The sequence below is a fragment of the Tigriopus californicus genome, chromosome 10 (genome assembly GCF_007210705.1).
Source record: "Tigriopus californicus strain San Diego chromosome 10, Tcal_SD_v2.1, whole genome shotgun sequence".
Classification (NCBI taxonomy): domain Eukaryota; kingdom Metazoa; phylum Arthropoda; class Copepoda; order Harpacticoida; family Harpacticidae; genus Tigriopus; species Tigriopus californicus.
Window position 1 is genome coordinate 7,807,444 of NC_081449.1, and position 24,550 is coordinate 7,831,993.

At 46.5% G+C, this 24,550-nt stretch overlaps 8 protein-coding genes across 11 annotated transcripts; 5 read left to right on the plus strand and 3 right to left on the minus strand.

The window, feature by feature from the left end:
- Positions 1-494: 494 nt before the first annotated feature.
- Positions 495-3,229, plus strand: LOC131889450 (histone acetyltransferase KAT2A-like). Its single transcript, XM_059238545.1, has 4 exons — positions 495-1,498; positions 1,581-1,702; positions 1,737-2,515; positions 2,580-3,229. Exons 1-4 carry the CDS (start codon positions 707-709, stop codon positions 3,152-3,154), a joined length of 2,268 nt encoding a protein of 755 aa, XP_059094528.1. The 5' UTR covers positions 495-706; the 3' UTR covers positions 3,155-3,229.
- Positions 3,217-5,396, minus strand: LOC131889095 (cleavage stimulation factor subunit 1-like). The gene is made up of 6 exons (XM_059238102.1): positions 5,064-5,396; positions 4,343-4,985; positions 4,108-4,270; positions 3,852-3,991; positions 3,552-3,785; positions 3,217-3,479 (listed from the first exon to the last, which is right to left on the minus strand). Exons 1-6 carry the CDS (start codon positions 5,138-5,140, stop codon positions 3,243-3,245), a joined length of 1,494 nt encoding a protein of 497 aa, XP_059094085.1. The 5' UTR covers positions 5,141-5,396; the 3' UTR covers positions 3,217-3,242.
- A 234-nt stretch (positions 5,397-5,630) lies between these two features.
- Positions 5,631-9,775, plus strand: LOC131889087 (F-box DNA helicase 1-like). 2 transcript variants are annotated; one of them, XM_059238088.1, is made up of 2 exons: positions 5,631-5,852; positions 6,715-9,775. In XM_059238088.1, the coding sequence occupies exon 2, from the start codon at positions 7,003-7,005 to the stop codon at positions 9,691-9,693; it is 2,691 nt and encodes an 896-aa protein (XP_059094071.1). In that variant the 5' UTR covers positions 5,631-5,852; positions 6,715-7,002; the 3' UTR covers positions 9,694-9,775. The 2 variants fall into 2 exon arrangements, with proteins under 2 accessions (XP_059094071.1, XP_059094072.1); XM_059238089.1 differs by having other exon boundaries at positions 5,631-5,844.
- LOC131889086 (protein PRRC2C-like) lies at positions 9,763-14,346 on the minus strand. 2 transcript variants are annotated; one of them, XM_059238085.1, is made up of 4 exons: positions 14,210-14,346; positions 12,599-13,463; positions 10,974-12,525; positions 9,763-10,873 (listed from the first exon to the last, which is right to left on the minus strand). In XM_059238085.1, the coding sequence occupies exons 2-4, from the start codon at positions 13,432-13,434 to the stop codon at positions 10,250-10,252; spliced, it is 3,012 nt and encodes a 1,003-aa protein (XP_059094068.1). In that variant the 5' UTR covers positions 13,435-13,463; positions 14,210-14,346; the 3' UTR covers positions 9,763-10,249. The 2 variants fall into 2 exon arrangements, with proteins under 2 accessions (XP_059094068.1, XP_059094070.1); XM_059238087.1 differs by lacking the exon at positions 14,210-14,346 and adding an exon at positions 14,001-14,192.
- A 156-nt stretch (positions 14,347-14,502) lies between these two features.
- Positions 14,503-16,509, plus strand: LOC131889101 (tRNA pseudouridine(38/39) synthase-like). The gene is given in 1 exon segment (XM_059238107.1): positions 14,503-16,509. A coding segment is annotated over 1 exon segment (1,326 nt). The 5' UTR covers positions 14,503-15,075; the 3' UTR covers positions 16,402-16,509.
- Positions 16,510-16,800: 291 nt separating this feature from the next.
- LOC131889093 (glycerophosphocholine cholinephosphodiesterase ENPP6-like) lies at positions 16,801-19,405 on the plus strand. 2 transcript variants are annotated; one of them, XM_059238100.1, is made up of 6 exons: positions 16,801-17,284; positions 17,361-17,901; positions 17,989-18,531; positions 18,609-18,720; positions 18,841-18,917; positions 18,978-19,114. In XM_059238100.1, the coding sequence occupies exons 1-5, from the start codon at positions 16,928-16,930 to the stop codon at positions 18,875-18,877; spliced, it is 1,590 nt and encodes a 529-aa protein (XP_059094083.1). In that variant the 5' UTR covers positions 16,801-16,927; the 3' UTR covers positions 18,878-18,917; positions 18,978-19,114. The 2 variants fall into 2 exon arrangements, with proteins under 2 accessions (XP_059094083.1, XP_059094082.1); XM_059238099.1 differs by lacking the exon at positions 18,841-18,917 and having other exon boundaries at positions 16,805-17,284; positions 18,978-19,405.
- An 88-nt stretch (positions 19,406-19,493) lies between these two features.
- LOC131889112 (NHP2-like protein 1 homolog) lies at positions 19,494-20,232 on the plus strand. The gene is made up of 2 exons (XM_059238119.1): positions 19,494-19,648; positions 19,742-20,232. Exons 1-2 carry the CDS (start codon positions 19,643-19,645, stop codon positions 20,123-20,125), a joined length of 390 nt encoding a protein of 129 aa, XP_059094102.1. The 5' UTR covers positions 19,494-19,642; the 3' UTR covers positions 20,126-20,232.
- Positions 19,944-21,897, minus strand: LOC131889094 (uncharacterized). The gene has a single exon (XM_059238101.1). It carries the CDS (start codon positions 21,880-21,882, stop codon positions 20,293-20,295), a length of 1,590 nt encoding a protein of 529 aa, XP_059094084.1. The 5' UTR covers positions 21,883-21,897; the 3' UTR covers positions 19,944-20,292.
- Between the last annotated feature and the right edge of the window lie 2,653 nt (positions 21,898-24,550).

The window sequence follows — 24,550 nt, forward strand, 5'->3', positions numbered from 1 at the left end:
TTAGAGGCGAGATGATGACGTCATGCCCCCAGGAAGGCTGGAAGACGTCCAGATTCTAATGCTCAAATGCTTATCCTTCGATGCATTCCGTGCATCCATCCATTGATCTAGCTAGCGCCCGCTCGGTCTAGTTCATGACGGACTGTAATCAATTGATTACAAATTTCAATCCTCGCCCAAATCATTGTCGAATCTCAAGGTAGATTCAAACTGTTAATGACAATGCGCCTGAGTTACTAAGTATATATTTAGGCCTCAGACGGTTAGTTCGGCACATTTATGACGAATTCTAAGATTGTTCAGAGCTTGCTTTCAGACAATCATAGTTCAAGGATACCATATGCGGTACTTTGGATTGCCTTCACCCAAAGCAATATCCACCGCATGTTGGCATGATCAACTTCAATGAGCGAAGAAAATAGATATAAAATCATGGATGACAATGAAGCACAAACACATGAATATGGTCACGCTGAGAAGCAGGCTCAAAACTGAGGCAGATTGGGCTTAGTAGTTTTCACACATTGGCCCTAGTCTGAGCGTGAAAGAAGGCAAAGCCGGCCGTTCAGCGTCCTCTCGTTTGTAAACAAACCGAAGAAGAACCAGAAACATAGATCGAGAACGAAACCAAGGACGAAGGCTGTACTCCGAATAATAAGCGGTTTTCATCGGTGAAACAAGACCAATTGCTCCACGACGGCACGCCATGAGTGAGCACTCAACCACCTCTTCGTCCACCTATTCCGTGAACAGTGGCGCGTCCAATGGCGGGGCTGAGGCTCCCAAAGAACCCTCCGCGGTTAGTGGTGTTGGTGCCAATCTGACCAACGTCAACACCACCAATGGGGGCGAGGCCGCCAATCAGCAACGCAAATCTAACCTTCAACGCATCCAACAGCGCAAACAGGCTGTTCGCCAATGGCCGTTGGAAAAGAAGCTGGAGAAATTAGCCATTTATTCGTCGTGTAAGGCCGAAGGGGTTCAATGCAACGGCTGGAAGAATCCCAATCCGCCCCCCAACCCGCCCCGTCCGGATGCCATCACGCCTTCAGCCCAGCCTGAGGATAAGTGTAAGAACTGCCACTTCCCGCTCTCCGATCATGTAAGCCATTTGCAAGCCGAGGCTCACGATGAATTGGATCGCTTGCTCGGGATCGTGGTGGATGTGGAGAATCTGTTCATGTGCGTCCATAAAGAGGAGGACTCCGACACCAAGCAAGTCTATTTCTACTTGTTCAAATTGTTGCGGAAGAGCATTCTGCAGCTGAGTAAGCCCACAGTGGAAGGTCCATTGGGCAGTCCGCCGTTCGAGAAACCCAGCATCGCGAAAGGCGTGACCAATTTTGTATTGCACAAGTTCGGCCACCTCCCACCCAAGGATTGGCAGACCATGTACGATCTCGCCAAGATGTTTTTGCATTGTCTGAACCATTGGAAGCTAGAGACACCGTCAGCGCGGAAACAAGGCATGAGCTCGGACGATATCTCAGCTTATAAGGTATTGTGCGAATCAACCTCATCCAGTCGTATGATCGGAAACGTTTATGGAGACTCGTTCTCGTCACTCATTGCCATTTTAGGTGAATTATACTCGTTGGCTTTGCTATTGTCACGTTCCCGCCTTCTGCGACTCATTGCCCCATTACGACACCACATTGATATTTGGACGGACACTTCTTCGGTCCGTTTTTCAGGTGAGACGGTATTAACGCTTACCCGCATTCCAATTAGTCCTCCCCCATTTGGGACCCCGATTTCCGTCAAGCACCCCCTCCTCACGCCATGCAGTCGGCCATGGAGCGAGCCAGTGGCAAATCAAGTGACTCCTCCGATCAGGTGGGCAGTCGGAAAAGAAGCTCCGAAGATGACGAAGGCGTGCCGGAAAGCAAACGGCAAAAGCGCCGAGACAGTGAGGAGGGCGAAGACCTAGACGCTGTCATCGCCGAGATCGTGTCCGTGATTGACGATCAGCATAAGATGTTGGGACCCGCAGCACTCCTACCTGAGCATGCACCGCGCGACGAAGCGGCTAAATTAGAAGAGAAACGCAATGCCATTGAATTCCATTGCATATCCAATTCCCTCACAGAGAAAGTACCCAAGCAAACCATGTTGTGGTTGATCGCCTTGCAAAACGTATTCTCTCACCAACTTCCCCGCATGCCCAAAGAGTACATCACTCGGTTGGTTTTTGATCCCAAGCACAAAACGTTGGCTTTAATCAAAGACGGTCGACCGATCGGAGGGATATGCTTCCGCATGTTTGCTTCCCAAGGATTTACTGAGATTGTCTTCTGTGCTGTCACGTCCAATGAGCAAGTCAAGGGTTACGGCACCCATCTCATGAATCATCTCAAAGATTATCACATCAGAAATGGCGTGTTTCACTTTCTCACGTTTGCCGACGAGTTCGCAATTGGTTACTTTAAGAAGCAAGGTTTCAGCAAGGACATCAAGCTCTCTAAATCCGTGTATCAAGGCTATATCAAAGATTACGAAGGCGCTACACTCATGGGTAAGTACGAACAACGAGTGCTCATCAAGCGCGTATGTTCAACGTTGTTCAATTGATGTTTTAGGTTGCGAATTGAATCCCAAGATTGTGTATACTGAATTTACTGCGGTGGTGAGGAAGCAAAAAGAGATTCTGAAGAAACTCATAGAGAGGAAGCAGAATCAAATTCGGAAAGTTCACCCTGGACTGACTTGCTTCAAGGATGGCATCAAAGAGATTCCGATCGAGAGTATTCCTGGTGTCCTCGAGGCTGGCTATGTTCCCCCTGACCGACCTGGCCGAGTCACGCGAGGCACTGACGAGAAACAAGACCCCGAGACCTTGTATAATATCTTGAAAATGATTCTGACTGGCGTGAAAAACCATCAATCCGCTTGGCCTTTCCAATCAGCAGTGGACAGAAAAGTAGTGCCCGACTACTACGACTGGGTCCAATATCCGATGGACTTAACCACTGTGAGCCAACGGTTAAAATCCCATTATTATTGCAATAAGAGGCTCTTCATTGCCGATATCAAGAGAATGTTTGCCAATTGTCGGGCATACAATGCACCTGATACTGAGTACTACAATTGTGCGGTCGTTTTGGAAAAATACGTGAATGTCAAATTGAGAGATCACGGTCTTTTGGAAAAATGAAAGAGCTCGTGCTACTTAAAATTATGTTAAACGTGTAAATTTGAAACAATAAACTGCAGAAATTCTTGTCTTAAATCCAACTCGACCTTTATTGGACCAAAGGTCTTTTGTACCAAAATCTTGCTCTGAAATCATCCGAGCAGGTTAGGAATGCAGGTGAAACAGGTGAATGAACAATATGCCGAACCACTCCATTGTGGCCCAAGGACAGCAATTGCTTTCGCGTTGCGTTTCGAGCATCCCAACAACAAAGCGAGGTCGTCGCCTCATCCGGGAACATGACATAATCCTCGGTATGGTTCATGACGGCTTGCGCACGATGCTCCTAATTAAAATAAATGAGAAGGTTAACATATCGATGGCCTTTTCTAGACAACATTCAACCAAGTTTGATTACCTGTTTCCCGGTGGCTCCAGCCCCAGTATAAGCGATGAGACAGCGTGTGGTCGAGAGATCCCAAAGTTTGCATGAGGAATCTCTGCCTGATGAGAGAACGTATTTTCCGTTGCGAGTGAATTGCACTGAACAAACCTCAGCTCTCTCATGAGCGTTGGCGAAGGTAGCAATTACTTGACTTGAAATTCCGTCCCATATCTTAATGGCACCATCCATCGACGAGGTAACATACATCTAGGGTGGAAAGAGTTCTACTTAGAAAACTGCGACTGAAGCATCAAGCTAGAATTGATGGCTTACCTTGCCATCCGGAGACCATTTGGCACATGTAATGTCACTCTGATGATGATGGGTTGGAACGCTGCCCACAAAACATTGAGACGTGTTGAGATCGTACAAACGGAGAATGGGCTGCTCGCACCCAACTAAAATATATTCACCTTAAATAGAAAAGAATCGAAGTTAGTTCCTTGAGAGACATCATCTTTGCATCAATAGTACTAATGCTTGGACAGTTGGTTTGTCAGTCTAAAAAACACTTTTCACTAGACCAGACCTGTTGGATGAAAGGCTATTGTTGTAATTGGTTCCGAGTCTGTGATGGTTTTGACCGCTTTCTTGGCCGAGGTCTTGCTGAAGTCAAAGAGTTTTACCGTTAAATCCCTGGAGCCTGAGGCTAGTATTGGTTCCTTGGGATGGAAATCTAGACAAGTCACTTCCTACAAAGCAAAAATGAAGCATTGAAAGTCCCTTTCTGAATCCAGTCATTTGATTAAAGACAAACATTTTACCTCAATGTGATCATACAACGTTCGAATGACGGGATGCCCGCCTTGCTCATTGTTCGTATTGGTCATGTGCTCGATATTAGACTTGGCCAACATCCGCTCCACATCCAAAATCTTGATGGAGGCATCCACTGATCCGGTGGCGCACAAGGTACCATCGGTGGAAAAGGCCCCGGCTCGGCAATTGCCCTTGTGACTTGTCACATAGGCCGTCTCATAAAAAGCCGGTTCTGGCGCGTTACTCGGCATATCCGTTTCGTATTCAAGATCCAACCCTGGTCCCAAGGGCTCCACCCGATTACTCTTGACGTCGGTGTCCTTCTCGAGGCCTAAACTCACTATGTGAAATAGTTTTTCCGAGGGGGGACACGACGGGTCGGGTTGGATGATGTTGGCGAGCTGGACCGCCACTTGCTGATGTCCATCGTAAAAGAGCTGACTGATCATGAGTCGATAGAGGATCTCCCGATTCTTGAGAATGGACCCAGGGACAAACTCGGGCACATCTCGGCCGCCTAAAGGGGGACCTGCCGGCCCCACAGGAGGGAAGCCAGCTCCACCCATGGGCGCCCCTCCCGGCCTAAAATTCGTCCCGGGATGATGAGTGCCAAAAGGTCGAGGACCTTCAAAACCTCCGAAACCGAGCCTGAAAACCAATGCTCAGAAGGTAGGAGGAGCCATTCTATACTCTTCACTTTTAACTCATTCAGTGAATAAAACTTACCCCAGATTGGCTGACGGGGGTGGTTGAGGCGGTGGGGGCCCGCCTGCCGGTCCAAAGTTGGCATTGGGGCGGTTCATCCCGGAGATTTGCCGTTTTTCTTGTGAGGTGTTTTGAAATGGTATGAGACGGCCAATAGGTCATCAACCGTTGCCGCACCCGACTCACCGACCGATGCACTGCAGAGGAAATGCGGAAGAGGAGATGGGCTAATCGAGGCCACAAAAGTGAAAGAGTGTTGACAGCCTCTGCGTCTACTGTCCATCTACTACTGGACTACTCCGTAGTGTCGTCTAGTCCAGAGCATCTAGCTGGTATTTGTTGATGCATGTTAGTCCAAGACTCGCTCAACCTCGCGTAGAATAGGCCGAAGTGTGACTGAAAAGAAAGGAGTAGGATAAAACTACAAGATGAATGAGGATTGTCTAGAGCGTTATGGTGGAGTTTGTAAGTTTCTTTGCTTCAAGAACGGGAAACTTTTTATTTTACCCTTCATTTTTATTATAGCCCATTTTGTGTCACTTTTATCATGAATTTCTGACCTTTCCTTGGTCAGGAATGGGTCACACCGGACCGAGGCAGCATGAGTTTATGTTTTACACACGCTGCTATGTGAGCGAGGAATTAAGTGCGAGCAAGATTAGGTAGGATAAGAATCTGGCATCCAGACATGCACATGTGAGTGATACGTACGTTCGTACGCGTTGACGCAAGCTCGCCGAGACCCGACAGTTCCTCCTCAACAAAGAGACCAGATAGAGGAACCTACGGGCTCACACTGGAGGTCACTCGGTAATCTTGACTAATGATATTCGGCGTCAAATGTAGACGACGGCGCTGTTAGACGGCAAGAGCGCACGCGAGGGATGGGGAAGAAGGATTGCGAGACAAGCGAGAAAGGGAGAACGTCAGTTGGGGGTACCTACGGTACGGAGGAAAACAGGTCTCTCAAGTGACCAGGACAAGATAGAAAATAGTATTATATAGTACTGTCTAGCGAAAATTGGGTGTTCGTTCTTATGCTCAATTCTATTTAATATCTCTTTTTTTCATTGCATGATTTCCGTGTACTCCCTCAAATGAAATTTGTAAACCAATCATGTGATTCTTTGAACAGTTTGTTGTAGTGGGTTTAGCCAATGAAATTACTCACTTTTACTCACGAACTGTTACTCTCCCTTTCATTGGGTGCATGACGGTATGGGCGTGGAATTGATGCTCTCTAAGTTAAGTTAATACTCCATGGTCAAAATTCCCTATGCATGTAGACTGTAAGGGAATTTACTTGAAATTTTGACATTACATTTAAGTAAGGTACCAAACGAAGCATGGTAAGGCTAGGAAACTAAATTTCGGGCTTTTATTGTGAATTATAACGAAGACATAAACCGAAAAGAGATAATTTACGCGAGCTGGTCACTTTTTAATCGAGAAGGCTTGATTAGTGCACTCCTTGAAATTCTCTGGAGAATAAGCGTTTAAGCATTGCAGATTAGATCGTAGACGTAGACCTTCAGTCGTCACTAACACATCCGCTCACGGCTAAGTAGTCGAGATTGCAGCAAAGGCGTGCGCTCTTCCAGTCTAACAGCGCCGTCGCCTACATTTGACGCCGAATATCATTAGTCAAGATTACCGGTCACTCATGTCCTAGGCCTACGACTGGCTTTCAAACAAAGGGCAACACAACGACGGAAAAGTCGTCTTATCGTGGTTGCCCGCTTTCTTCTGTCATGGCTCCAAGATATTTTTTTTTAAACACATGCTTTCAGTCTCGAATTGCTGAGGGGAAGAAGATTGCTTTTCGAGCGTATCATCCATGGGCTTGTGTTGCCACGTCCAAGACAAGTTATGAGCATTAGTCAACCATGGAAGCCTCATCGTGAAGGCTAGCGCGGTTTGGGAACCATCCCAGGTTGCCCCTTGAGGACCCCAGGTCATCATGTCCTCCAGCCCCCTGATGAGCTTGCCGGTCGAGATCCAGTGCCGAATACTCGGCCAAGTGCCTTGGGTCGATCTCTTGAGCTCGGTCAGTTTGGTGTGTCGGTCACTCCGGGACTTGGTCGCTCATCCCCAATTCATTCCTTGGAAGCGACGGTATCATCGATATCTCCGTCTGCCTGCCGAATCTGAGATCTCGCTGACCGACAGTGCAGAATTTCTGGCCTCCATCCAGCCCTACCGATGTCTTCAAAGCGGGTCTTTCAATCAACAGGAATTGTTCTCGGGCGGCATTGAATGGTTACTTCAGGCCATTACCCGTGATGGGCGTCGGAAACGAATTCCATTGCTCATCCCTACCGATACTCAAAATCCCCGGTTGGAAACAGCTCGTCAGGTTCTGACCTCGACTCTACCGGGTTGCCAGGCAGAGCCTTGGTCGATTCTAACTTTGGCCTTGATGCTGGAAATGAACGTTGGTCATGTGTTATCTTGGGTCCGAAATTTATGCGGTCCCAATGGTCTCTTGGATCTACCCGATACCTTGGAGTGGTTGTATCACGTGGCCTGGTGTCTCAAATTGGCCGAGAGACATGATATGCTCTCTTACCGTCCACATTACACAGTCTTTCATGTCATCTTTTGCCTTGAGAATGACTTGGGGCCCTCGAACGTCCTCCATGGGGAGAAAACCCTCATGGACCGCCTAACCGTTGAGCAAAAGCGAATTGTTCACTATCCGATTAACCCTGCAAGTCGTGGAGCAATCAAAGTAGTGGCTTTTGCGGGCACGGGAAAGACCTCAGCTCTCCAATGCTTGGTTCGAGCCAATCCTGGATTTCACTTCCTATGTATTGTTTTCAACAAGGTAATTCAAGACCAAACCAATCTGGTGTTTCCCCATAACGCCCAAGCGTATACCATTAACAGCTTGAGTTATCGCTTTCTGATCGAAAAAGGTTATTCAAGAACGAGGTTGAAACCCTTCAGTCTGACGGCCTACGACGTGGTGATGAGCGGTTTAGTGCTTAGTCAAGGTGAAGGATCGGGGAATGTTTATACCCGCTCCTCTCAAATACTTTGCACGTTGAGGAACTTTGCGTGTTCCGTGGATGAACACATCGACATCAGCCATGTTCCATGTCAATGGCAACCGGATCTTGATTCGCCGCCGGAAGCTCTGTCGTTAACGTGGCGTGAACGTCTTTTAGCAGATTCACAAAATTTGTGGAAACGCGGCATAACGAACCAAAACCATTCTGTGAATATCGAAGGCTCGTTTCAAGTGAAACTCTTTCAACTCTCGAAACCAAATCTCAAACAGCTTTTCAGATGCGATGTGATACTCATCGACGAAGGACAAGATTTAAACCCGGCCATGTTAGACATTACACTGGGCCAGGATTGTACAAAGTTCATCGTGGGAGATCCCAACCAACAGATTTATGGATTTAATGGATCCGTCAACGGACTGGCCCTGGTTGAATCGTTTTGTCCATTGTTGAAAAGCTTCCGTCTGACACAGTCATTCAGATTTGGGCCCGAAATTGCCTACTCGGCTTCTATTGCGCTCCGTAGATTCCGTCAAGACGACACCCTCACGGTGTTCGGTCGACCAGATATCAAAGATAATTTCCATGGGGCCTCCATGTTCACGTCCGCCCGGGGACAAAACAAAACTGTGATACTCTGTCGAACCAATATCAGCCTGATTCAGGCTCTCGTGAAGGAGGTTGTTCTTGTTCCAGAAAACATCAGACCTTGCATTAGCCTGGCCCAAGGCATGGCATCCTACTTGGATCAATTGGTGGACCTAGCCTATTTGCACGACAACCAAAAAGACCGATTGTCGAGCTCGTGTCGACATTATTTCTTGTCTTTGGGAACCTTTGACGCCTATGTATTAAGAGCGAAAGCCACCTTGGACAAAGAGGCCGATGTCAAGGTTCAGATCGTTAAGAAATTCTCATCCAATTTACCATATTTTGTTCAAGTCATTAAAAAGTGCTGGCGATTCCGCGATTTCAAAGATCCCGCGGTAGAATTGGCGTTTTCAACGGTTCACAAATTCAAAGGTCTCGAATTTCCGGTGGTGAGACTTCAAGATGACTTTGTTCAGGTTGATTCAAACGCATTGTCTAATTGTAATTCCACGTCAGGCGATGAGTTCAACCTTCTCTACGTAGCCTTGACCCGAGCTCAACGCGAAATTGTGATGAACAGAAGCCTCTTGAACTTAATGGTCCTCTCGGGCGAGAACTTTTCGTATTTCAGCCCAAATTTCCAAGTTCGTACTTGTGTTGTGTGTCACGAATGGATTAAACCACGTCAAAATGTCTTGCAAGTCAGTCGACAAATTGTGGCACTGTCAAGTAGTCTCTACATACCTGGCGGACCCATATGTGGGCATTGCATTGAGACTCCATTTCAACCTATCTCGCATGTCGATACTTTAAACAGAATATGCGCACTGCAACCTAAACCACCTCTGTTGGATTCCCTGAAACTTTTCCTCTGTCCTCTCTGGAGCGACACTTTTCATCAAAAAGGGGCCGAAGCACCGCACACAGACTTGAAGGCCCTTATCGCGCAAATCAGTTCATCTTACACATTTCGTCCGATTCCTCCGACAGCTCAAGAACCTTTTGGCGACGATTCGGATAACGAGTTTTGGGCCGGAATCCAAATATAGTTGGGGAAAGTGAAAATGTCGTGACATGGAGTATGATTATGTATGACTGAATTACTAAATATAATGATATACTCATTCACATTGCGGTTCATTGTCGTAAAACTTATGTTCATTTTGCATTCGGAACATGAGAAAACTCTTTAGACGTCACGGAAGTGGATTCTTAACAAGCTTCACGAACAAGGTTATTGAGAATATCATTCTACGAAAAATAATGATGTCGAGACTGAAGTAGTTTCACTACTTGTATGCAATAATGAGAATGGCTTAGTTCCAGAAGAAGCGGAGGAGAGATGGCTTGGACTTAAGGGGCACCTCTTCTAGTTCAGTAACTTTTGAGTGGACGAGATGCTAGCGTAAGTAGTCATAGGAGTGGTGTGCGACTTTAGAGATGTTACGATTCGGTATTGAGAGGGCAAGGGGTAGGGGGGGAGGCCTCTCTCTGCCTGTCTAGTATTCTGTAGATATTTGAAATAAAACTCTTGTCTTCTCTTCTGTGTTGACTATCTACAATTGCGACTTGCGGCGTAACGTTGCGGCAGAAGCAAAGACAGCTTCAATTAAATATGCTGTCCAACTGAGCCTCTGCAATAATGTCCTTGTACTTATCATCACCTTCTTCCATCTTTGAAGGCACGGCCGTGTTCAGCAAGTCTTCCTCCGAGGGGACAGCAGCATCGACGGCGGTTGAACTGGGAGCATCATCATTCTCTTTGCTCTGGCTTTGAACTAAATCCTCATTGGTGGACCCGTTTTCTGGTGGGATCTCCGATGTATCAGGTACGTTGCTTGAGGGCTCTTCGCTAGCATCGGAGACGGGTAATGGCACTGGATCACTGGTAGGGGCCGGTGACTCTTCTGAGACCGGAGCTACAACGCTCGCCTCAATCACTCGGACGTTCTTGGTTACGCTCACCGACTCGACATCGTCGTCTTCTTCCACTACCATTTGTACAGACATGTCTTGGCCGGTTCCAGATGCGCCAGCTTCAGCATCAGTTGGATCCTCCTCCGTGACTTCGGAGACCATTCCAGAAGCGTCCACATTCATGGACTCGGCTTCGTTTGTGGTCGAAATGGAGTCCTCCACGACAGGTTCGGACTTTTTGTCGCCCGATTCTACATTTTCGATCGTCGAACCGTCTTCTGTTTGGCTTGCAGGTTCTCCACCGTCTTTGACCTGGTAATGACAAAAAATGCATGCAATTTCAAGTTTTCGCTCGTCTTTAAGAAGAGAAATAATAATAAATATAATAATTAGAGTAACTCCTCTCTCTCACCTTATCAGATGTCTGTTCGCCCTCGCCATTGTCTTCACCACCGGCATTGCCATCGCCAAATTCGCCTCCTGACTTGGCTTCCTTGGCAGCTTTAGTGGCTTCATCAATTTCTGCATCGGTCATGATTTTTTTGGGGCCTCGTTTCTTGGGCGGGAGGGCAATTCGCTTTCGTTTTTTTGGGTTGCCATCTTCGTCTAATTCACCTTCAATCTCTTCTTCTTCTAATTCTTCCTCGTCTCCAGCGGATTCCTCCTCGGGATCCTCTTCGGCCTCATCACTTTCATCAGGTTTGTATTCGTCGCGATCCTCTTCGTCTTCCTCATCATAAGAGATCTCTTCCTCCTCTTCCTCGCCTTCGTCGCCTTTGAAATAGGCTTGAAACTTGGGCTTTTTCCGCATTCGACCCGATCGAGAACGCTCCAATTCAACAGGCTCTTGAGGCTCATCCGGGGAAGGCGTGCGAACTCGACGTTTTCGGGGTCCACCAGGTCTTGGAGTGCGAATTTTCTTCTCCGCTTTCGGCTTCTTTGACTCTTCGATTTGTTCTTGCTCGAATTCATCCAGAATCTTGTCTAGGTTATTTTCTTCGTTTTCAAATTCTTGAAAGAATGAGGGACGTTTCCTCTTTCGTGTGGAGCGTTTTTCTCCCTCCATGACCTCTTCTTCTTCACCGTCTTCCCGCTTGATCTTCAACATAATAGGTTTGATGTTGGCCTCGTCAAAAGGAGGATCTTCTTCATCGGTAGTGGTCTCGTCATCCGAGCTTTCTTCTCTGTCCTTGGGCAATTTTCTTTGGCCTCGGGCATTCATCAGCTCGGCTTCATCTTGTAGCTTTTCCCGCTCTTTATCTTCCACTTTTTTCCATTCCTCCGAAATTATCTTGGCCACTTCAGCAAATCCAAGACCTGCCGAGTCGATACTGATTTCTTTCCTTCGTCGAGTAGACCAAACCAAGTAGGCTGTCCACCTGGGTTTGCCTTTGTCTCTTCGGCCTCTGCCACGACCTCGACCACGCCCAGCAGACGAGCCGCTGATTGGACGACCTCTGGAAGACCTATATCCTCTTCCACGCCCTCGTCCTCGCCCTCGACGCGGGGGTGAATAGTCGGAACGACCCCGACCACGGCTACCTCCTTCCTCTGTAGCAGCACGAGCGGCATCGAGTTGCCGTTGCTTTTTCACATGAAGTTTCCAATGAGACACCATGTCATTCCCATCACTGAAGCTCTTCTTGCACAAGTCACAAATGAATGCCCCTTCTCGGTATTGGAATGAAGGTCGAGGCCCGGGAATGGCCACTTTGCCCAAACGGCTAGCAGCCCCACGCCCCAGGCGACCTTGTGCCGCAGCCATTCTTTGACGCTTGGCCATTATGTGGCGTTGTTGTTCTTCCCGACGTCGTCGAAGCTTCTTTTCGCGTTCTTCCCGCTCATAGCGATCAGGATCCGTTATCGAATGGTTGGTCTTCAAGTGCTCGAGTAGTTGATTTTTGTACCAAAAGGCTTGGAGGCACATGCGGCATGTCACACCATCATCCTCGTCATCCAGCAACCTATATAGAGTTTAAAGAAAATGGATATGACGATGCCAAGGAAAATAATAACCCATCAATGATGCAGACTTACTGTAGGCGGGGTGGGAGAAGTTGCTGTCGATGCATGGGTCGAGTCACGGTCCGTGGTCGTCCCGCTTGCGCTCGCACTGGGACGGGAGTTTTAGCCGCACTGGATCCTGCCGGTTTGCTCGTGGACGCTCCACTCACCTCGGTCTTAACATTGGAAGCCGCCGAGACAGATGGGTCGGTTACCACCCCCGTGGAGGGTCCGGAACTGGCCAGCACCGGTTCGGACTTGACGGCAGTGGGTAAAGAGGCGGCGGCTGAGGCGACAATCTGATCCGGTTTCTTCCCGCCAATATCCTCGAAGATCTTGGAGGCCGCTTCCGCCACAATATCTTTCTTTTTTTCGCCCAGGGTTTGAATACCCGCTCCCGTCACCACGGCGGCTCCTGCTGTGGTTTGAACCACCTGAACACCCAACGTCTGATGGGACACGATGGATGAGGCCGGAATGGTCACGGCTACGTTAGCCGCACTCGCGGTCTCCATTTGCGGAATCTTGTAGCTAATGGGTTGTTGTTGTTGTTGTTGCTGTTGTTGATGCTGTGGATCCGTGGGTTCCTGATAAATCAGAACTTGGGGCGCGACGGCGATTTCGCTCAACGAGACCGACGTGGTGGCCGGGGCAGCCGTGGTTACCACATGGCTTTGGGCCAAGTTCATGGCGTGGTGCGGATGGCTCAAGGCTTGCATGTCCTGGTAGGCGTATTGGGCCGGGATCAGCGTGGGTTTGTGTACGGATTGCTCCGGGGTGGGCATGCTAAACATGCTATCCAACAAATGAATGTTGGTGGGGTTACCCAAGGTGTTATACAAGGGGTGATTGGGCGGATGGTTGTTCATGGTGTTGCGAGTTCCACCGACGGCTCGTTCTGAAATGTCCAAGGCATTATTCAACGTTGTAACCAAAGTTAATACCATCGTGGTGTCTCGAATAACAGAGCTACATTTTGACTGAGCATGGGGCTGGAAGCCATCCATTTGCCGCGATTTTAGCATCATTTATTTTCGCCTCCTTGCCGACATATTCGACCAAGAGTGAGCGGGTAAGAATCTTGTAAAAGCTAAGGAAAATGAGTGTAGGAAGTTCCCATAATAAGTTAGCGGCTCTACATGTGTCCGTCCATTCAGTCGCTACATCTTCTTTCTCTCTATCCATGTATCTATCTATCTGTCCGTCTCTTCTCCTATGGCTGAAGATACCTTAGCTGGAGAAACAACGTGCGTGGCTACGCCCTGGAATCAAGCTCAGATTCGGTCTCTTTTTCGCATCACTGTCTGACCCAAAAAGCCAAACATAAGCTCAAGATTTGATCGAATTACGACCCGCCCATCACGCTGACCCCTTCTCTCAAGGCCCCCAAGAGGCGTGTGAAGGTCAGACTTGTTTCGGATGCCTTTGAAAGTACCTTTCTTTTATAAATTCCAAGTCTCGAGTTGAACCAGAGGGAGTCCAAGCAACGCTGTCGAATGGCGTAACCACGCAATCGCAGCCTTCCAGGCCAAGCTTCGGAGGCGATTATCTGGCCGGACTTGGACCGCAAGGCTCACATTAAAAGCTCAGAATGACGGCTCCTTCGTGAGGATCGATTCCGGAAGGCTCGAGGGGGATTCTCACCTGAAAATTTTGATTTTGTCTTCAGCAATTATTGCCCGATGCACAAAACGACGCCATTGAACGACTCTGCCTTCTTCTCCTCTTCTTGTTCTCTAGTCTTTCTTCTTTCCTTCAGTCGCTCTGTCCCTCAGTCGTTCGCTCGCTCGCTCGCTCGCTCGCTCGCTCACTCGCCAACAATTCTAGCACCAACAGGAGGAAGAAGGCAGGAAGGGAGGCGTCACTCAGAACAGCCACAGAAGAGATCCACCAGTGAAACAGGGAACCAAGGATTGGGCCGGCCCTGAAGTCCCCGAAGAAGAGGAATGAGAGGAAAGAGTGCAGGTCTGTCTCTCTTTTTTGGCGTCTGAGCTTGTTCAATGTTTTGGGGCCAAAGGGATCAGGGGGCCGCCTTCTCGGGATTCACTCGCCGGGAAATAATTCCTCTTTGGACCACTGCTGTGGACCCACTTCTGCCGATTGGCCGGCCGGATTTGCGTCAGATTTCATAATGGCCGAGTCAGCCTCGAAATACAACTGAAAGAATTCTGAGCGGCATGGACCAGGGTGTCCATTCGAAAATGATTTAATTCGGCTGCACCCACTCTAAGCTTAAAAAACACTTTGCTTGGTTTAGAGGAGAGCAATGAATTCGAATTGAAATAATGCTTGGAGGGAGGGATCATCAGCCAGGCAAATGGGCCATATTGTGTTACCCTCTGTCAGTTTATGTAGATTGATCAATTCGAGAAACGGAGTAGACCCCAAGAACGTGGAGTAAGACGTAAACAACATGTGTCGGGTAGGTCTGGATTCTGGAATGAAAACAAGAAGTACATAGTGGAATTTGTGGATGAACTGTGGAGCACAATTTTTTCGAACCTCCAAAAATGGCCACTGATTGTCCTGAAAATGCTTCGATGCCCCCGGTAATCTCAAATAGTTGTTCAGAAGATGAGAGCGATGTTCGGAAACTTCGTCTACAGGTCCAGCAACTGAAGAACATCATCAAGAAATTAACCGGTCAGGATCAAGGCGGAGCGGAAAGTTCTCCATCGACTGGTGGGTGTGGCTCCGCCAAGAAATCGACGCGGAAATTTGATGCTACTTTGTTCAAAAAACGTCATGTCCTGCTGCAAATTGCTTATTTCGGTTGGGATTATCACGGTTTCGCCGTTCAAGAAATTGCGGGCAAGACCATCGAAAGCGAACTGTTCAAAGCTTTGTTGCGAACGCGTTTAATCGAATCGCGCGAGACGTCCAATTACCATCGTTGTGGGCGGACGGACAAGGGCGTGAGTGCTCTCCGTCAGGCCGTGTCCATCGATTTGCGAACCCAATTGATGGAGGGTGCCGGCGTTTTCGATTATGAAGGATGTCGAGCCCAAGAGCGAGTCAAGACCACTTCCGAGGAGATTGATTATTGCAAGATCTTGAACAGCAATCTTCCGGATCACATCCAAGTGGTGGCTTGGGCCCCTTGTGCCAAATTAGACTTCAGCGCTCGCTTTGATTGCCACAGTCGAACCTACAAATATTTCTTTCCCCTGAGTAACATGAATCTCGACCACATCAATGAGGCTGGTTCGTTCTTAATTGGATCGCACGATTATCGCAATTTCTGCAAACTCGACGTGGGTAATGGAGTGGTGAATTACATCCGACGAATCGATCAGGTGAAGGCCCAATTCAGTGATAACGACCCGAGTGAAGGTCGGTCCGGCGGATATCGCATGTGTGTGCTCACCGTTGTCGGCAAGGCTTTCCTTTGGCATCAAATCCGATGCATTGTGGCCGTTCTATTCCGTGTGGGAGAGGGTCTCGAAAAGCCCACTGTGATTCAAGAGCTCTTGGACATTGACAAGAACCCATCTAGGCCCCAATACAGCATGGCCTCTGAAGTACCTTTGAACTTGTTTGATTGTCAATATGACGGCGTTGATTGGAATTAAAATGACGAAGCGTTGCTTATCGTCCTGAAACGCGTGCAGTCGCTATGGACCGATCATCAGGTGAAAGCATCCATGCTCAAAGCCGCTTTGGATGAGATTGAGAGCTGTGTCTCGTCCGAGGATTGTTTTAAGACATTTCAAACCAGATGTCTCGTTCCCAATAGTAACACCAAATCGTATATCCCACTTATGAATATGCTCAAGTGCAACAGCTTAGAAGAAAAAATACATCACAATGAGGCAAAAAAGCAGAGACTTCAGTGATCGCAGCAATCTTGATATTGGCTGGAGAGTACGCTAGTATGAAAAAAAAATAATTCAACGAAAAATGTGATTCATCCTTCTTCTTGTCTAATAAACTCACTGGCTGTATTTATTGTGGCATTATTGTATAATTGATATTATCTCATTCTTTTTACGGATGCCATTCCCTTTCAACTGCTTGCTCTCTTCTATTTTTCACAAAGCATAGAACTTGAACTGGCTCCGGAAGAAAGCCTCCTTTGGGGCCGTCTCGTACGTCTATGAACGGACGAGATGTGTCACCTCCTCTAAAGGTAGTTCGACTCCACGCACATGTGTTTGTTCCCAACTTCGCTCTAATGGTGGTTGTGACAGCCCTCATAAGTTTGTTACTCAAAAACACCTGTTACTGAGAATTATTAGAGGGCTTTCGGCTTGAACAACCTCTTTCAATCCAAAGGACTCAAGTGAGTGTGCTGGCTCCCTTCTTTTGCGATTGAAAGTCTGTCGACCGAGCGATTGTTACAATAGGGTCCGAATCGCTGAAATGAAGATCCTTTTATTGGGGTTTTGCCTTCTTGTGCTCCAACCATGGCGAGTAGCGACCAAGCCCAAAACCGCCACTATTCTGATTGTAATGGACGGACTTCGCCATGACTATGTGACCCCAGAGGACACCCCTCATTTAAATAAAATGATCGATTCGGGGGTATTTCTTCCGAAGATCATCCCAGAGTTCCCATCCCTCAAATATCCTAATATAGCGTCCTTACTAACCGGCATGTACACTGAAAACCATAATGTTTTAAACTCCGAGTCTGTCTTTTCTGTCGAGTTGAACCGAACAATTTTCCGGAACGAGACCCAGTTCTGGTCCAAAACAAAGTCTATTGGCACTATTTGGGTGAGTAGAACATCAACAACATTAGCTCAATCGTGAACATGCAAACCTTCTAACAAAATGATGATGTCAATTACAGGATGCATTCAGAGCTACGGAACCATCAGCGAAGATAGCGACCATGGGCTTGCCCGAGATTAAAAACATATGGGATGAGCATCCTCAGTCCCAAGTTAAGCCCGTCAACGAAACAAGCAACAATTCGGAACAGTCTCAAATAAATTTAACCGAAACCCATATCAGGAAAAAGGCACCCTTTCGTGTGTCTATGGATGAACTCAATAACCAAACAGCTTTACAAAAAGCACTGAAGGATCTTTTCAACACTGACGAGAAATTATTCGGCACGATGTTTTTCAACGAACCCGGGCAAACTGCCCAAGCTATGGGTCCCGATGGTGCAAAAAAGGCAATCAAAACCGTAGACTCAATCGTTGGAGAAATCTTGTCCTACATTCAAACGCAAGAGTTGTCGGAGGTCACGAATGTCATTGTTTGTAGTACACCCGGCTACACAGATGTTGCCGTGAAAGATATCATATCTGTGAAAGGTCTTTCGCAAAAGAAGATGAAAATCTTTGGGGAATCACCAATCTACCACGTATCCTCAGTCGAAGCAAGTGAGGCTAAGAATTCACTTTTCACTTCAATAGGGCTTCAATCTATCAATTTCTAATCATTCATCCGCTAATCTTGTTCCTCCATAGGCAACAATGCTTTGGGGCTATATTGGGATTACCAAAAGGTCCAAGCCGATGGGGGCTTTAAAGTCTACGTTACGGAGGCCATCCCTGACAAATGGCATTACAAGCTAAGCCCTGATGTCGTGGAAAACTCGTTCATGTTGGTGGCCAAGACCGGGATTGGATTCGCGGAAGATCTTATGCCTAGAATTGAGCACCTTCGAGCTAAATATAAACGAACCAATCACGGGTCCTTCGAGAACGAAATCTACGGTTCATCCGGCTATGATCCAAGTTTTGGTCATATGCAAACCGCTTTTGTGGCCACGGGACCAGCCTTTAAGAGTGGCCTAAGAATAATTCCATTGAACCAGTCCCATGCAGTTAGCATGGTGGACTTGTTTCCACTTCTTTGCCATGTGTTAGAAATCGATCCTGTTCCACATAGGAATGGTAGCTTGGGGCACTTAATGTATGTCTTGGCTCATCCACCCTCTAAAGGATTTAAGCAGACAATCGACAAGTTTGTCAAATATGTCAACGAACCTCAACATCTCCCTCTTACAGGTATCACTCTATAACGTACATTCCTCAAATTTTGCTTTTCATGAGGGCATGATCAACCAAATATGATTTCGTTTCAGTGGCATGTTTGATTGCTTTAACAGTGTTTGCCATATCCAAGATGTGCGTATTGGCAGCCCGCAGACGGCACCGTAGACTACTGGCTCAGCAAGGCTTTCGCTACTCCCAAGTGTAAGTCACTCCACCCACCCACACGTGCTTCAACTTTTTTTCATACTTGATAGATGCATGATGAAATGAGCCATCTTGACCAAAAAAAAAGATGCATCCATTTTTGGCGTCTCATTTCAGAGACTACACTGAATTAGAAAGCACAGTCATTACATGAGAATCAAAAGTCTGTTTGTCGTGTTACTGTCATACCCAAGGTTAGTCTTCGACTCAAGAATAGGAATCTCTAAATCCTGTTTCAATTTTCAACATTTCAGGCGAAACAATCGACGATTAGTTGGGAATCCGGAGGATGATCTAGATGGGTATTTCGATGCAGAGGAGGATGAAGAGGAAGGACGAAGTGATAAACAAGAACTACTCAGAAATAGTGAAGATAAGTTAACGAACCCAAAAAATCCGGCTCAAGCCTGACGCTTTGGGGACCTCGAACAATGTTTAGTGGAGGAATTTCGGATGTAACTTTTACATTTTGATTATGGCACTGATCTTTTCCTCCATGTTATATCCAGGATTTGGTATTTGTGTCCCCAGTTGCTCCATGTATATAGATTTAGAAAATTACAATTGATCCCATGCTCGAGGTCCGTGTCTCAATTGAATACCATGTCTGTCTCTGCTACTCATATTATTAGTATCAATATGTGTATATTCACGAAAATAAAGGTCAAGCAGGATTCGTGAACTTGTACTCCTTTGTGGTCACACTGCATCCTTTTCGATCTAGCCATGGACTACGTCAGTATCTAGCACGTGGTGTTGTTGTTCCTTGAAGAGCCGCGTGGTAAACAAAAAGCAGGGGAATCTATTCAATCAGCAGACACTCGAGTGGAAGGAACGAACGTTGCCCTAGCTCCATTTCGTGGAAATCTTATTTCATCTCCGTGAAGTCTAACGTTGGAGACCGAGAGATATATTCATCATGACGGTAAGTAGTCGACCATTTCACCTACCAAATCCATTTATGGCCTTGTGAACGGTCTGATTGCAATTAAACCATGTTCTTCTTGTGTTTCCTTAGACTGACGGTGATGTCAATCCCAAGGCTTACCCTTTGGCCGAGCAGGCCCTTACCACCAAGATCTTGAACCTGGTTCAACAAGCTGTTAACTACAAGCAGCTTCGCAAGGGTGCCAACGAAGCCACGAAAACCCTGAACCGCGGCCAAGCGGAGTTCGTAGTGTTGGCGGCCGATGCCGAACCATTGGAAATTCTGCTCCATATTCCGTTGTTGTGCGAGGACAAGAACGTTCCTTATGTGTTTGTTCGCTCCAAGCAAGCTTTGGGACGAGCTTGCGGTGTGTCACGGTCCGTGATTTCGGCTTCCATCACCCAAAATGAAGGATCTCAAATCAAGCCCCAGATCACCACCATTCAAAACGAAATCGAGAAGCTTTTGGTGTGATTTATCGGCTTACGTATTTGTGTCCGGTCTACGTGACCTAACTAACTGGTATGATCGTTGTATACACTGTTGACACATTTCACGAGTATTAAATGTACAACCTAATATTCAATCGAAGCACTTTTTCGTTGTAATTTGTTTATTTAAGAACCACCTGCGTCTCCGTTTTAGGACCAGTCCATTTGAACTCTGGTAAAAAGTTTTTTTTGTTTGAGGTATTTTTGGTACGATTGGGCATGTTTCCGGGATATCTCCTTGCAGTTCTTAAATGAAACCTGATTCAAGTTATTTTCACCTTGAAGAATTGGTGCTAAGCCTTCGAATGATATTTCGTTACAGTTGTCCAGCTCGAGACTTGTCAAGTGATTCAACGTGTTTTCGGATAGAATTTCTAACAAAACAGAATCGTTCAACGTTTCGCAGTGGGACAAGTGGATATTAGCCAATTTCGGAGATATAAGTAGAATTTTAAGGTCGCTCGATCCTGGATAGATGTTTTCAGTTGCGTACAAGCTCTTCTTGATTTGACAAAGAACCTTGAGTGTCCTCAAGCGGGGTAACCTTTTTTCGATAGTTTCATCCAACAGATAGTGAGGTACATTTTCCACGTAATCTTCATTGAATTGAAGGCTTAAATGCACCAACTGACGACACGTCTGCACCAGCAATGGGATGCAAACATCCCGGACTTCTGCCAAATTCAACGAGAGCAAATTGTTACCATGAGCAAATAGGACTGGGGAGAGCACGTCAATCATCGAAATAGCGTTGATACCCTGCTCGTTGGTAACATGAATTTCTTTTAGCTCGTGGGTTGAAGAGGTTGAACTCTTTGTTGAAAGCGATTCAAAAGCAGAAACGTTCATTTCCTTGAAAGTAGAAACATACAAACGTCCCAGATAATGGCAATGTCGCAAAGCAATGTCCAAAGCACTAGCTTCTAAATCGGGATTGACCGAGTGAAGCGTGGTTAGGTGTATTTGAGCTTCAGGATCCAAGCGTTTAGAATGGGCCACAGCATCCACCGAGTCTTCGTAGATGAGCTCCTTTAACTTTGGGTTTGCGGATAAAATTTGACTGGCGACTTCAGAACGTATTCCACAATGAAAGATATCGAGACTTTGGAGACTCTTCACTTGTCCATACCTAGGATCGGGTTTACCGTCCAGATTCACCGGAAAGAATAATGTTCTCAACCCTAAATCGGTTACATTTGTATAACTCAGTTTAAGGGATACGAGTTTTTGTCCATAGACACCCACGACAGACAGGATGTCGTCAGAAGCACTGGAGTGAGACAAATCTAAATGTCGGAGATGCTTGGAAATGGTAGGAAACTCCTCCAAGAAGACAGTCTTGGGTAGTTTAGCACAGCCAGATAAGTTTAATTCTTGAAGAGCGGCGCATCGAGTGCTGACCAGAGACAAAATCAAAGCCAACTCATTGGATTCGCGACTGCAGTTTAACTTGGTGAAGTTGGGATGGATCATCAGATAGACATGATGTTTACGCAAAAGTTTGCGCTCAATCATGCTTTCAAAGATGTCATGGCAGAGCTTGGGGGGGAGGCTATCGAAGGGGCCTATGACATAGAGCCAGTGGGCCTGTTTGAAGAAATGTTCAACAAATTTCCGACACCAAAGATTTTCCATATTGGCTATCACATTTTTTATGCAGATATGTGCCAAAGAACGCACCACACCTCGGGCTTCGTTAGGCATTTTCATGCCCTGGCCCAGGGGGTTAGGCGAACCCATATATATCTATGGGCGAACCTCAACGGCACTAATCGGGAAAGAGGCTGAAACAACCAACACTTGCTTACTTTTGATGATAGTGACTGGCAGGTGACTTCGGAGGATTAGACACTTTTTCTATCTCGCAACCTTCAACCCACTTCCAATCTCTCAACACTATTGCAGGACATGATGCAATATTGGCACTGGCTTGCTGGAATTGCTGGATGGAAAGAAGACTCGAGATGATATACACCCTCAATTTAGATATCATCATGAGACGATCATTTGTTTTATCAAGATAGTGTAAATGATCACCTAGAAATGAAGATAAGCGATTTTTTTTATTCAGATATTCTCAATTGGCATAATTTTCACTTCTTGCTTCAATCGGTTGATTTGAAAAAGCCTCACACTTCGGGGCTGTGTGGAGCTCCGCAGTAAAGCCTTCATTTGCGAGGTCAACTCAGGTACTGAAATGGAACAATTGCGGCATTCTATGTTTAATTGTTCGATATCCACATGCACAAGTTTTGATTCCTTGTCAGAAAGAGTATTGACGTCTTCAATCTTGCAATCTTTTAATGGGTTGGGTAAGAACACTTTGAGCATATCTTGGTATTTTTTTATATCCAATGGGTCTTGGCTTGCAATTTCAAAAGACAAGCCTGTTAAAGCGGCTCTTATCACAGCGAATATGATGTCCTCAGCGCAAAATGCGGATTTTAATTCGTCCCACGTTGGAACCTTTATAGTCAAGCAGGTTGGCAAGGCACTTGAGATATGTGATTCGGTTTTGTAATGATAGAGACCATTCAATATCCCTAAGAACTTGTAGTGTAACCAATGATAGAAGTCTAGCCTTTCCAAGACAACACTTAAGTTTCTTAACGGAAATATGTTCGTCCTATTCCTGAGGTGGTCCACCAAAACTGACGTATTTGGAGCGGACTGGAATCGGTGGTCAGCTTGGCTTTTGATGGACTTAATGATTTCTCTCATTTCTCTTCTAATGACATCTATCGACTCCACCAAGTTCGATGAATCGCTTAATGCCACAACAAGGCAATATTTTCTCTTGAACCCTCTTAGGTATTGATTGTCTGGAACAATGAAGTTGCTGGCCAACACTAAGGAGGAGGTGCTCGTTTCACTAAAGACAAAGAAGCAATCTTGGACTTGCTTTTCGTTCTTGGACTGTCCCAAGGACTCCACGCTGAAACACCGTTTGGCTATGCTTTGCAAACTTGACCGTATTGCTTGATCCGGGTGATCGTCAATGTTACCACTAGCGAATAATGTCCGATTTGAGGGATCTTCGCTCATTAGAAATCTCTTTTGTTTGGGCAAGGAACGACACCCCTCGCAAGACTTGGATTCTGGCAGAGGTGGGCTGGCCAAGAGATCCCGTCGCTGATGGGCGTTCCAACCATGGGAACAAAAGCTAACTTTGGGCCCATGACTATCACAGAAAGTACAAAGTGCCACGACGGCTCCTCTCATGATGCTTAACCAATTTGAACTGACTCCATGCACAAATTTGTTGTTTCACTGTAGTATTGTTTTACAGTTAATCAGGGCAGATTGCTCCAAAGTGGATCAGGGGCAGCCGCGAGAACCGAAACAACACATGCGGATTTCTGTCATGTGAGGTTTTCTGTGTCACGAGTTTGCCCATAAAAAACGCTCATCGAAAACAAGCTTTCTAAACGAACTAGAAGAAAAGTTCACTGTGAAGCCACAACTGAATGGGGCATTATAGGGATACGGTACCCCTCCCCTTCTCGCAACAGTCCCGGTGAAAAAAATCAGCCTTTGCACGGCCTTTGGCCCCCTTTGCCACCTATGCATACACGGACGGGAAAATGTTTCGGCTTGGCCCCTCTGCAGATGCATTAGCACGGCTGGGCAAAATGCTTTCTCTTTCGCATAATCGGTGAGGAGCTCTAGTGCCCATCTAATCGTAATGTGAGCGCCCCAGGATTCGATTCGTACTTGACCTGAAGAGTCATGTGCTTGTTACCTCATCTAGCCCTCTAGTGTTTTACTTAATCGATTATACTCAACTATACAAAATCCCGCCATCCTGATCGATTTCTCCGTGAACGTAAACGGATACTTCATAGTACCCATCACCTTCCATCCTCGCTTGCAATGCTTATTAACATGTAATACAGGAAGACGGTAAATGAAATGAAAGGACCGAGGTTCAATCCGAGGAAGCGATTGAGTTTCTAATTAGAGGTTGTCGAGGCTGAGAAGCTTTCAGTTCCGTCGAATTTACCATTGGCTTAGGAAGATGGTCTGATGGATTTCCCATGCCATGATTGGACGACTCTTTCCTGCCGCTCGATGTGTCAGCTAATTCGAGAAAGATGCGAGCGAGTCAACGAATGAACGAGCATCTGACGAAGCGCCAGAGCAAGAACAAGACCTTACAAAGCTGCCAAGTCAATTCTCAGACAGCCATGAAACGTTCCTAAATCGAACAAGTCAATTTGCCAAAGCGTTATTCTACCTCTCATGTCATGAGAAGTAAAAATTGTGTGAATATTGCTCATATTAAGGCGTGGTCTCTTATGCAGTTGGACGTCACACATTGACACATCTAGCTGACAAAGGCGTGGGCCACAGTGATCAATCTGATAATCAGAGACAATCAAATTGGAGTGATTCGTTGAGGAAAAAT

Bases quoted from the DNA above. Each gene is read 5' to 3' on its own strand.
- LOC131889450 (XM_059238545.1), top strand. From the start codon at position 707: ATGAGTGAGCACTCAACCACCTCTTCGTCCACCTATTCCGTGAACAGT. The intron at 1,703-1,736 runs GTATTAACGCTT...CAATTAGTCCTC, and splicing joins TCCGTTTTTCAGGTGAGACG to CCCCATTTGGGACCCCGATT. The intron at 2,516-2,579 runs GTAAGTACGAAC...TTGATGTTTTAG, and splicing joins CGAAGGCGCTACACTCATGG to GTTGCGAATTGAATCCCAAG.
- LOC131889095 (XM_059238102.1), bottom strand. From the start codon at position 5,140: ATGAACCGCCCCAATGCCAACTTTGGACCGGCAGGCGGGCCCCCACCG. The intron at 3,786-3,851 runs GTAAGCCATCAA...TTTCCACCCTAG, and splicing joins AATGGTCTCCGGATGGCAAG to ATGTATGTTACCTCGTCGAT. The intron at 3,480-3,551 runs GTAATCAAACTT...TATTTTAATTAG, and splicing joins CTGGAGCCACCGGGAAACAG to GAGCATCGTGCGCAAGCCGT.
- LOC131889087 (XM_059238088.1), top strand. From the start codon at position 7,003: ATGTCCTCCAGCCCCCTGATGAGCTTGCCGGTCGAGATCCAGTGCCGA.
- LOC131889086 (XM_059238085.1), bottom strand. From the start codon at position 13,434: ATGAACAACCATCCGCCCAATCACCCCTTGTATAACACCTTGGGTAAC. The intron at 12,526-12,598 runs GTAAGTCTGCAT...AACTCTATATAG, and splicing joins CTTCTCCCACCCCGCCTACA to GTTGCTGGATGACGAGGATG. The intron at 10,874-10,973 runs GTGAGAGAGAGG...TGTCATTACCAG, and splicing joins GCGAACAGACATCTGATAAG to GTCAAAGACGGTGGAGAACC.
- LOC131889093 (XM_059238099.1), top strand. From the start codon at position 16,928: ATGAAGATCCTTTTATTGGGGTTTTGCCTTCTTGTGCTCCAACCATGG. The intron at 17,285-17,360 runs GTGAGTAGAACA...TGTCAATTACAG, and splicing joins AGTCTATTGGCACTATTTGG to GATGCATTCAGAGCTACGGA. The intron at 18,721-18,977 runs GTAAGTCACTCC...TCAACATTTCAG, and splicing joins GGCTTTCGCTACTCCCAAGT to GCGAAACAATCGACGATTAG.
- LOC131889094 (XM_059238101.1), bottom strand. From the start codon at position 21,882: ATGGGTTCGCCTAACCCCCTGGGCCAGGGCATGAAAATGCCTAACGAA.